The sequence below is a fragment of the Suncus etruscus genome, chromosome 13 (genome assembly GCF_024139225.1).
Source record: "Suncus etruscus isolate mSunEtr1 chromosome 13, mSunEtr1.pri.cur, whole genome shotgun sequence".
Lineage (NCBI taxonomy): Eukaryota > Metazoa > Chordata > Mammalia > Eulipotyphla > Soricidae > Suncus > Suncus etruscus.
In genome coordinates this window covers 543,131-555,248 of record NC_064860.1, presented here as the reverse complement: position 1 = coordinate 555,248, position 12,118 = coordinate 543,131, and the positions used below count along the sequence as shown (strand labels likewise).

Here is a 12,118-nt window from a genome sequence, read left to right as displayed (position 1 = left end):
CAGCTGAGCCCCACTGGGCCGGTGTACTTTTGCGGATTTTCCCCGCCTGGTGTCACACACAGGGAGCCAGCTTTTGCAAAGGATAGCCGGTTTTTTATGCTCTGAAGTCCCTCCCTGAAAATGGCGTCTGGGCGAGCGAGGTTTCTGGAGGCTCTTTTTGCCCCACTCGCAAGAGTTTCACGCAAGAGGACAGTAGACAGACATAGACAGGTCACACTCACAGTCTTTCACAGCTGAGCCCCACTGGGCCGGTGTACTTTTGCGGATTTTCCCCGCCTGGTGTCACACACAGGGAGCCAGCTTTTGCAAAGGATAGCCGGTTTTTATGCTCTGAAGTCCCTCCCTGAAAATGGCGTCTGGGCGAGCGAGGTTTCTGGAGGCTCTTTTTGCCCCACTCGCAAGAGTTTCACGCAAGAGGACAGTAGACAGACATAGACAGGTCACACTCACAGTCTTTCACAGCTGAGCCCCACTGGGCCGGTGTACTTTTGCGGATTTTACCCGCCTGGTGTCACACACAGGGAGCCAGCTTTTGCAAAGGATAGCCGGTTTTTATGCTCTGAAGTCCCTCCCTGAAAATGGCGTCTGGGCGAGCGAGGTTTCTGGAGGCTCTTTTTGCCCCACTCGCAAGAGTTTCACGCAAGAGGACAGTAGACAGACATAGACAGGTCACACTCACAGTCTTTCACAGCTGAGCCCCACTGGGCCGGTGTACTTTTGCGGATTTTCCCCGCCTGGTGTCACACACAGGGAGCCAGCTTTTGCAAAGGATAGCCGGTTTTTATGCTCTGAAGTCCCTCCCTGAAAATGGCGTCTGGGCGAGCGAGGTTTCTGGAGGCTCTTTTTGCCCCACTCGCAAGAGTTTCACGCAAGAGGACAGTAGACAGACATAGACAGGTCACACTCACAGTCTTTCACAGCTGAGCCCCACTGGGCCGGTGTACTTTCGCGGATTTTCCCCGCCTGGTGTCACACACAGGGAGCCAGCTTTTGCAAAGGATAGCCGGCTTTTATGCTCTGAAGTCCCTCCCTGTCTCCTGTCCCTTTTTATCCTTTCTTTTTGGTGTGCAAGTTTAACCAGCAGTGCTCTGGAACTACTCTGGCTACTGCTGGTGGATTAGGTGTTGCTTCTGGTATTCCTCATCCTGTATCCTCAAGCCCTAAAGCTGTTTACTAGGAGCCACTTGTAGTGATATTAGACCCAGCATCATCACCAGTCTCTGAGGAGCTCAGGAGGCCATGCACTGCTACAGATGAAATTCAGGACATGTGCTCTTCCACTTGCGTTATGTGTGATTCCCCCTCCCCATCCTGTAATTTTAAAAACAGAGAACCTAAATTGACATTAAGAAGTAAAATTCTGGGGGCCGGGCGGTGGCGCTGGAGGTAAGGTGCCTGCCTTGCCTGCGCTAGCCTAGGACGGACCACGGTTCGATCCCCCGGCATCCCATATGGTCCCCCCAAGAAGCCAGGAGCAACTTCTGAGCGCATAGCCAGGAGTAACCCCTGAGCGTCACAGGGTGTGGCCCAAAAACCAAAAAAAAAAAAAAAAAAAAAAAAAAAGAAGTAAAATTCTACAGCATGATTATTATACTTCAAATTTTTTCAAAGAACAAGTAGATTGAGGGAGGCACTATGCTGGAGAATGAAATATTGGAACACTGTATATATGAAAATCTGCTAGTTGTAAATGACAGTTTAAGAGTTGCAAATCATGGTGCCCAAAATAAATAAATGAGTTATAAATAAAACAAATATAAGTAAAATATTACTTATAATAAATAAACTATTATATAATAATATAAATATATTATAATAATTATACATAAAATAAACTAGTTATTAATTTTACTGTAATATAAAAGCTTGAACACACCCATAATAGAAGACATAGTTATAGAGCTTGTATAGAATAGATTCCAATATACATTTATTTTTGGCTCCTTTGGCTGTGGGGCCACATTTGGCAGGCAGTGCTCAGGGTTTACTCTTTGCCTGTACTAGGGGTCACTTCTGATGGGGCTTGGAGTACTAGATGGGGTGCTGGGGCTCAAACCTGTGGCAACTGCATACAAGGCCAGCATCTTGTCCACTGTATTATTACTTTGGCCCTGCCAACATTTATTTGTTGACTTCATGCCTTATTATCGGCTCTGAACTACCTGAATCCCTATTTCTCAAGTGCAGTTGCATATGATTCCTTTTATACCAGAAGTGTGGCATAGCAGAAATCTATGCCACCTGAAACAGCACTGTCTTTAAATGACTTAACCAGAATTATGCATCTGAACAAGATCCCTGGGTGATTTCACGTACATACAATTATAAACTTACTTAGTAGAAAATAATTAAGTAAAACATTTATCTTAGAAGAAATTGTGCAAAATAATTGAAAGAAACTTAAGTGTCAGGAATTAGTAATTGGGGACAGAGAGACAGTATAGAAGGGTGCTTGCCTTGCATATCAAACTGGGCCAATCCCAGTTTGATCCCTGGCACTGTATAGGGTCCCTAAAATTCTGCCAGGACAGACCACTAATACAGAGCCAGGAATAAGACCTTAACACAGCGGAGTTTGGTAACCATCCCCCAGAAACCCCGCAAACATTATATAACCTTCAAATTGAAACATTTAAGCCTCTTAAAATTATATTTTAATTTTTGGCTGCAGGTGAATTGAAAGAACAAAGTCGTAATCCTTCATTCCCGCACTACTATTTTGTTTGGTCTAATTTCCTTAGTCTTCAAACATATACATGCACATTTTTCATAGGTTATTATGTAATACTGAATAAGTATTTTCTTACTTATTTATTTATTTATTAATTTGGGGAGTACATGTGGTGATGGTCATGTTTTACTGGTTTTGTGCTCAAGGTTCACTTCTAGGAGGGATTCCAAGGAGCGAATCCAGGTCAGCTGTATGCATGGCAAGCACTGAACTCTCTGTACTGTACTATCACTTCAACCCCTGAATAATATTTTAAAATGTCATTAGTCTTGCTGTAAAATGAAACATATTTAGTATGGCAAGATTAAAATAAAACAATAAAATAAATAATATTTATATACAGCTTTATTGCTACTTTGTGATTTTAATTTTATTTTTGGGACCGCATTTGGAGATACTCAGTGACTGCACTTAGCTCTGTGTCACCCCACCCCCATTTTCCTGTGTAACCCTTACCTGATGGTAAGACCTGCCCATTTCTGGGAGGGGTCCTTGGTAAGTAACAAAAGGATTTCCTCAGGGGCAGGAGATGGAGGAAGAAGCAGCAGGATGAGAGATGACAGGGCTGACTATGAAACCAGCGTAAAAGTTTTTAAAGCTTAGGAGCCACATGTGGTGGCTAGGGCCTGAATAAAGCTGTTGTCTCCTGAAACCTGACTGTCTGTGGGTCAATTCCTCGTGGCTATCCTGAACCCTCAGACCTGCCGGCTGGAGAGAGTTGGAAGAGCCTGGCCTGGGCCAGCAGAGAAAGGCCTCTCCATCCATCTCACCATCATCCACCTCCATCCGAACTCAATAATTAACATTTTTTTTTCGGGCCACACCCGTTTGATGCTCAGGGGTTACTCCTAGTTTGCCTCTGGCTTGGGAGGACCATATGGGACGCCGGGGGATCGAACCGTGGTCCTTCCTTGGCTAGCGCTTGCAAGGCAGACACCTTACCTCTAGCGCCACCTCGCCGGCCCCAATAATTAACATCTTATTCTACAGCTCTGCTTTCCTGGCAGTGCTCAGATGCCAGGGATTGAATCTAGGTAAAGTGCATGTAAAGCCAAGTACCTTACATGCTGTACTATCTCTCCAGCCCCTATTTTGTGATTTATCCAGGTAAATCTTTTGAATATTTTCAAAAGGGATCATATTGTAAATAATATTTCATAATTTACTTTTACTGCTTATTAATAGTATAGATATTGTCCATGTTCTTCTAAAGCATTGCTTCTGACAATTCCTAATTCTCTTTTTATAGAATCTCTTAGTATTTTATATAATTCCTTTTTAGTAAGCATATTAATCTTGGGGTTCTTTCTTTTGGAATGCCAGGGGTTGATTCCGTGTAGGCTGCATGCAAAGCAAACACCATACCCACTGTGCTATCACTCCAGTGAAAACCCCAGTGAGTTATTTCTTTTGAAAAATATCTTAGCACGAGGTTCATTCTTCTGTTGCTGTTTTTTGTTTGTTTGTTTTTTGGATCACACCCGGCAATGCTCAGGGGTTACTCCTGGCTCTACACTCAGAAATCATTCCTGGCAGGCTCAGGGGACCATATGGGATGCCGGGATTCAAACCACTGTCCTTCTGCATGCAAGGCAAGGGCCTTACCTCCATGCTCTCTCCCGGCTCCATGTTGCTGCTTTTTGTATGCAAGGCAAACACATCACTGCACTATCTCTCTTCCCCACAGATATTATTTTTGACCAATTTTAAATTGCTCTTTCCTAGAGCCAGAGTGATCACATTGCAGGTAGGATACTTGCATTGAACTAACATGGGATTGATCTCTGGCATGCTGTGTGGTCCCCTGAGTGATCTGAGTGCAGGGCCAGGAGTAAGCCCTAAATATTGCCAGATGTGGCCCAAAATGTGTGCCAATTAGTTCTTCTGAGAATAATCCCCATAGAAGGCATATTTTTAGCAAATATATAGACATAGAAGCAAGTACTGAAAAAAAGTTATATTTGCTTACTTTTCCTTCAGTGCTCATTTTTCTGAGAAACTTTTCTTGCAGTCTTCTCTCTGACTTAAATGCTCTTCTCTGTGGGTGTTCTTGATTCTACAAAGAGCTGACATGGAATAAATATTGTCCCCAATGAGATCTTCTCTTTGTATTGTGGTGACCTGGCAGCTCTCCCTGTCACTATTTCCTCATGTTTGCTGTGTGATGATATTTCAGCAATAAATCCAATTGTTCCAGCTGGTTATCTGTACTTCTCTACCTGGTTTTTCTGGACTTCTATTGACTCAGATTTTTAAAATTGCCAATATTATGTAATAGAAAAATTAATTATATATAAGCAGATGTGCTACTATATATTAAAGAATTACTGATACTGCTAATTTTTTTTGTGTGGTTTTTGGGTCACACCCGGCAGTGCTCAGGGGTTATTCCTGGCTCCAGGCTCAGAAATTGCTCCTGGCAGGCACGGGGGACCATATGGGACGCCGGGATTCGAACCGATGACCTCCTGCATGAAAGGCAAACGCCTTACCTCCATGCTATCTCTCAGGCCCCGATACTGCTAATTTTATTGACGACTGACACGTGTATAAAATCATTGGTGATTTGTTTATTTGTATGGATCATTATTATCTTGTACTTACATATTTTGATGCTTGGTATATTCCAGGGATATTCCAGTGTTTGGATATTGCTCCCAAAAGTTCTTGGGGGATCATGTGGTGCTGAGGATTGATTTTGTTTTTGTTTATGTTTTGTTTTTGGTTTTTGGGCCACACACAGCGGTGCTCAGGGGTTACTCCTGGCTATCTGGTCAGAAATAGCTCCTGGCAGGCATGGGGACCATATGGGATGCTGGGATTCGAACCAACTACCTTAGATCCTGGATCCACTGCTTGCAAGGCAAACGCTGCTGTGCTATCTCTCCGGCCCCGGTGCTGAGGATTGAATACAAGTCTCTGGCAGGCAGAGCATGTGCTCAGTCCTATGAACTATTTTTCTGTCCTTATGTTTTCTTTGATTGCTATTTTTTATTTTGGGGATCCCACTCCTAGCTGAACTTAGGGTTATTTCTGGCTCTGTGCTCAGAAATCGCTCCTGGCAATTCGAGGGGCTGGTTACGTGGGAGTTGGGGATTGAATACAGGACTGTCCTGTGTTGGCTGGGTGCAAGGCAAACACCCTACTGCTGTGCTATCACTCTGGCCCAGTGACTTTTATTTATTTATTTTAAGTAAAATAGTTTATTTAGGGAACAAAAAGAGATAATTCTGGGGCCCGGAGAGATAGCACAGCGGTGTTTGCCTTGCAAGCAGCCGATCCAGGACCAAAGGTGGTTGGTTCGAATCCCGGTGTCCCATATGGTCCCCCGTGCCTGCCAGGAGCTATTTCTGAGCAGACAGCCAGGAGTAACCCATGAGCACCGCCGGATGTGGCCCAAAAACAAAAACAAAAGCAAAAGAGATAATTCTGGCCATTCCAGAGGGAAAGGAGCTGTGGAAGGTACCTGTCCTGACACACAGGACACACTTCGGGGTTGCCTGGGAGAGAGTGCGCAAGCTAACAGACAAAGACAAAACAGAAGACACAGAGACAGAGTGCAAATGGGAGAAGAGTACCTTTACTGGAAGAAGTTCCGCTTATATACATTTCTAAAAAGTGGGCAGAACCTTCTGCAGGCAGAATTCTGCACGTAGGCAGCATAGGCAGCATATCCAGATACACTAACAGGCAGAAATGCCTAGAGAATGGGGACCCATTGCGGGCAGGCAGGAATGTACAGATAACGGGGACTTCAGATAATTTTATTTATCGATTTATTTTTGGATTTTGGGTCACACCTGGCAGCGCTCAGGGGTTATTTCTGACTCTGTGATTAGAAATTGCTCCTGGCAGGCTCGGGGGACCATGTGGAATGCCGGGATTCGAACTACCATTCTTCTGCATGCAAGGCAAACACCTTACCTCCATGCTATCTCTCAGGCCTCGAACTTGAGATAATTTTAGATTCAGTTTCCCGGGTTAAAATTCTATGTTCTCATCTTTGTTCAAACCTAAAATGGTTACATATACACTTGATTTTCTCACTAGGCTCCCTGCCTGTCACAAGGCTCCCTGCTCTCCCCACTTGTTTTTTATTAAAAAGCAAAAATGTTTAACAAAAAGGTCCAATTTCTTGCTATGAAAAACAGTGTAGGGCTTTAAAGGCCATAGTGCAGGGAATCACTTAGTTCCTTGATGGCGAACCTACAGCACTGGTGCCAGCGGTGGCACGTGAAGGCCTTGCAGCTGGCATGCAGGAAGGTCTGCAATTAAAATATGCTGTGCGCTGGGAGGTGAGCATCTGCTTTGCAGCTCACCTGGCAACAGGCTGGTCTGGTCATGGGGAGGACTGGGCATTGCGTGGCAGTTTGGGCACTCGGGCTCAAAAAGGTTAGCCATCATTGATTATTTGATCAACCATCCTGCTTCTGGGCCCATCAATCTTGAACAATGTTACAATCTTTGAAAAGTTTTGGTACTTTTTCAGGGCTGGAAAGCTTTCCATGCCAGTTCACCACGTCGCTCCTGTCCTTTCTTTTTTAAATTATTATTATTATTATTATAAATGCAGCATACTTTACAAAAGAAAACATAGGTCAGTGCCTGTGTGCAATGGTCCTGTTTTGGCAGGGAAAGGGGCATAGGCAACAAAATAAAATGTTGTTAATGCCTTGGGACATTGCTCAAGACCGTATGATTAAATATAACTGTGCTTTTGTGAAGTTTGCTTTCGGCAGGTTCCTCGTTTGGGTGGCACCAGATTAGCCTGATTAACTGCTCTCTCTTCTGTCAGTTTTTATAAGGCTAGAATGAGGGCAGAGGTCTGGTGACAAAAATGCTGGCTGGAGTACACAGGATATTTTGTTGTTGAAAAAAGGAGTTTCACTGTGGCGTGTTTGCCACAGAATCCCACCAACATGGGCCATTGATGATACTCAGTGAAGAGGCCTCATTGGGGTTGTATTCCCACCCAGGGTCTCTACCGTCAGTTAGCCCTGCGCTTCACCCGTGGTGAGGGCGGCTGCGGGAGGTTCTGAGAGAAGCCTCAGTCCTCTATATCAAGGCAGTGATAGAGCATGTATATGGGTTTTGCCATCAAATCAATTTATTGCTTAACAAAAGTTTTAATCTTTATAAAAAGCCCAAGGCCCAAATAAGACCAGTAAAAGTAGTCCCATTAAAGGACCCAGGATGGTCGGGAGCAATGTCAGGAGCCAAGGGGAGGTGGAAAGGCAAATTTTGAAACCAACTTTACTACAGGGCTAAACCTCTATGCAGACAGACATGTTTCTCAATATGGTTTTGCGTTATTTATTCACAGATACCTTTGTTCTGTGCCACCTGCATTGCCTGAATGCAGGTCCTGAGCACCAGCAGGCTTTGTGGTAGGCAGTGACAGAGGTTCCACCGGAGCACTTGGGTTCTCAATGTATCCCCTTTCTGCTAAGTCTAGTGGGTGGTAGTGAATGTGGATGGGCTTTGCTGCAAATCATCCACCTGTTGCTTAATAAAGTCAGTTAATTTTCTAAATGCTCAGGGCAGAACGGAATCACCAGTAAAAAGCCAACAAAGGGGCCAAGGCCGGCGGGTAGAAGAGTGGTCAACCAACCAAACAAATTCCATTTGGCCCCGTCTTGTTTGATGTTTGCAGCTAACTTATGTAACTTACCGATTTTGTCTTGAATTTCCTGGTATTATCAGAAATGTTAAAACAATACATGCCTTTTACTTTCTCACATCCTTGATTCTACCTACCCATGAGCATGGGATGTTCTTCCATTTTTTTAGATCCTCTTCAATTTCTTTCTGGAGTGTTTTGAAGTTTCCCTGGTATAGGTCCTTCACTTCCCTTGTAAGGTTGATTCCTAGGAATTTTATATTTTTTGATACTATTTTAAATGGAGTTGTATTTTTGTTCTCTCTCTCCTCAACTTCATTATTTATGTAGAGAAACACTACTGTCTTTTGTGTATTGACTTTGTAGCCAGCCACTTTACTATATTGGTTAATTGTTTCTAGGAGTTTTACTGTGGACTCTTTAGGGTTTTCGATGCACATCATCATATCATCTGCAAAAAGAGATAGTTTGAGTTCCTCTTTCCCAATTTTGATTCCTTTGATTCCTGTCTCTTGTCGGATTGCTATTGCTAGGACTTCTGAGATTATATTGAATAAGAGTGGAGAGAGTGGACAGCCTTCCCTAGTTCCTGAGTTTAATGGAAATGCTTCTAGTTTTTCACCATTAAGGATAATGTTCACTTTGGGTTTTTCATAGATAGCTGTAACTATCTTGAGGAAGGTTCCCTCTAACACTATTTTGCTTAGTGTTTTCAACATGAATGGGTGTTGGATTTTGTCAAATGCCTTCTCTGCATCGACTGATATGATCATGTAGTTTTTGTCTTTCTTGTTGTTGATGTGATGTATGATTGATTTGCTTATGTTGAACCAACCTTGCATTCCTGGGATGAAACCCACTTGGTTATGATGTATGATCTTTTTGATAAAGTGCTGGATTTGGTTTGCTAAAATTTTGTTTAGAATCTTTGCATCTATGTTCATTAGTGAGATTGGTCTGTAGTTTTCTTTCTTGGTGGTGTCTTTGCCATCTTTGGGAATGAGTGTGATATTAGCCTCATAACAGGAGTTGGGGAGGATTCCTGTTTCTTCGATGGTTTGGAAGAGCCTTTGAAAAGTGGTAGTAAGTCTTCTCGGAATGTTTGATAGAATTCACCTATAAATCCATCTGGACCTGGACTTTTGTTCTTAGGGAGTTTCTTAATTACATCTTCAATTTCCTCTAAAGTGATTGGTCTGTTTAGGCTTTCTAGGTCTTCTTTTTCCAGTCTCAGAAGATGGTATTTTTCCAGGAATCTGTCGATTTCTACTGGGTTCTCTAGCCTGAGTATAGTTGTTTATAATATGATCTCATGATATGTTGTATTTCTTGGGGTTCTGTTGTAATCTCTCCCCTTTCATTTGTGATCCTACTGATTTGGGTGTTTTCCCTCTTTTTTTTGGGTGAGTTTTGCCAGTGGTTTTTCTATCTTGTTTATTTTTCAAAAAACCAACTCCTGGTCTCATTGATTTTTTGTATTGTTTTCTTAGTTTTTATGTTGTTTATTTCTGCTCTGGTTTTTATTATTTCTTGCCTTCTGGTTGTTGTTAAATTTCTTTGCTGCTGTTGTTCCAATTCCTTGAGGTGGTCCTTTAAACTGTTAATTTTGTCATTTTCCTGTTTCTTGACATAGGCCTGTATTGCTATGAGTTTCCCCCTAATTACTGCTTTTTCTGTGTCCCACAGATTTTAACAGGTTGTCTCTTCATTATCATTTGTCTCAAGAAATCTTTTTATGGGTCCGGGAAGGTGGCGCTAGAGGTAAGGTGTCTGCCTTGCAAGCGCTAGCGTAGGACGGACCACGGTTCGATCCCCCGGTGTCCCATATGGTTTCCCCAAGCCAGGGGCAATTTCTGAGCGCATAGCCAGGAGTAACCCCTGAGCATCAAACGGGTGTGGCCCAAAAACCAAAAAAAAAAAATTTTTTTTTTATTTCTTTCTTGATTTGCTCTTTGATCCAGCTGTTGTTGAGCAGAATGTTGTTTAATCTCCAGGTATTAGTTTTTCTCCATTGCTTCTTCTTGTTGTCAATTTTGACCTCTGTTGCATAGTGATCTGATAGGGTGCTTCTAATGATCCTTGCATTTGTGATCTTATATAGGTTAGATTTGTATCCTAGGACATGGTCTGTTCTGGAGAAGGTTCCATGTGGGCTTGAGAAGAATGTGTATTCTGTTTTCTGGGGATGGAGGGTCCTATAAAAGTCTATTAGCCCTAGATCTTGTAATTTTTTATTTAGGGCTCTTATTTTTTTGCTGTTTTTCTGGTTGGTGCATCTGTCCAGTGGTGATAGTGGAGTACTGAGATCTCCTACAATTATCACATTTCCCTTCAGGTGTTTATCCAGGTTGCAAGCAATTGCCTCACATATTTTTCTGGCTCTATGTTAGGTGCATAAATATTGACCAGGGTTAGTGCTTCTTGATCTAGTGTTCCCCTGATCAGTAAGTAGTGTCCATCTTTGTCCCTGATCACATTTTTGAGGTTGAATGGAATTTGGTCTGATATAAGAATGGCTGTCCCTGCTCTTTTTTGTTTTCTATTAGCCTGAACAATTAATTTCCATCCTTTTATTCTGAGCCTGTGCTTGTCCTGTAGTTGTAGGTGTGGTTCTTGCAGGCAGCAGAAGTCTGGTTTATGGTTTCTAATCCAGTTCTTTACTATGTGTCTCTTAATGGAAGAGTTTAGTCCGTTAACATTTAGGGAGATTATTGACAGAGAGGACTGTTGTGCAGTTGTGTTGTGTAGGGTGGTTGTTGTTACAATTGGGGGTTTGGATTGTGTAACTTATCTCTGAGTAGGTTGTTTAGGAGTGGTTTTGTTTGCACAAATAATGCAAGCTCGTTTTTGTTTGAGCATGTTTTTAGTCTGCCCTCCCATATGAATGAGGGTTTTGCTGGATATTGGACCCTAGTTTGGAAGTTTCTTTTATTCAGGCATTTAAATATGTCATTTCACTGTCTTCTTGCTTGAATTATTTCAAATGGGATATCTGGTTTGATTCTAACGTCCCTTCCTTTGTATTTGAGTTTTTTTTCCCTTATTGCTTTAAGGAGATCATCTTTCTCTCTCTCTCTCTTTTTTTTTTTTTGCCATTTGGATTACTATATGTCTTGGTGTTGGTTTGTTAGGGTCTATTTTATTAGGGACTCTCTTCACTTCCTGGATTTGCACTGAATCTTCTTTCCAGAGGTTGGGAGTTTTCTGTTAATATTTCCCTGACTACTTGTTCTTCCCCCTTCCCTATTTCCTCCCCTTCTGGTATACCCACAATTCTTAGGTTATTTCTTTTGTCTTTGTTCATTAGATACTGAACTTTTTCTTCCAGTGCTTTGCCTTTTATTTCCTTGCTGGTTTCTTGGTCATTTTTTGTTTGCAGTTTTCTTTCGAGTTCTTCAATGTGCTTCTCCAACTGTGTGATCCTGCTCATATGGCTTGTTACATTGTCTTTTAACTCCTTTATTTCCTGTTGTATGAAATCTCTCATGTTCTTTGACAGTTCTTCTTTAATTTGGCTGATTTGTTCCTCCATGGATTTCTGATATTCGGTGGCTAGTGTTTCCTTCATTTTGCTAATCAAGGCTTCCATTTCATTCTTCACAATGGATCTGTGCATTCTGGTGGACTTGGAAACTTGCTTGGGTTTCTCTCTGTATCTTCAGATGTTAGGGTTCTCCTTAATTTACCCATATTTCTTTGCATTTATTGGTGTGGCTTGAGGTGCAGTGCCTTCCGAGTTCAGCCTGCTTTTGCCCCCCTGTGGCTTG

General features: G+C 42.4%; 1 protein-coding gene across 3 annotated transcripts in view; it reads right to left on the bottom strand.

Moving 5' to 3' along the window:
• ADH5 (alcohol dehydrogenase 5 (class III), chi polypeptide) overlaps positions 1-12,118 on the bottom strand; it is a 167,643-nt gene that overhangs the window by 55,001 nt on the left and 100,524 nt on the right. Inside the window, exon 1 of one of the 3 annotated variants that reach the window (XM_049785291.1) lies at positions 4,701-4,733. The exons of the other annotated variants lie outside the window; for them this stretch is intronic. Within the exon in view, the coding sequence (XP_049641248.1) occupies positions 4,701-4,718 (18 nt within the window). The 5' untranslated portion in view covers positions 4,719-4,733. Of the gene's footprint in view, positions 1-4,700; positions 4,734-12,118 lie in introns of those variants that run through there. 3 annotated transcript variants of the gene reach the window in all.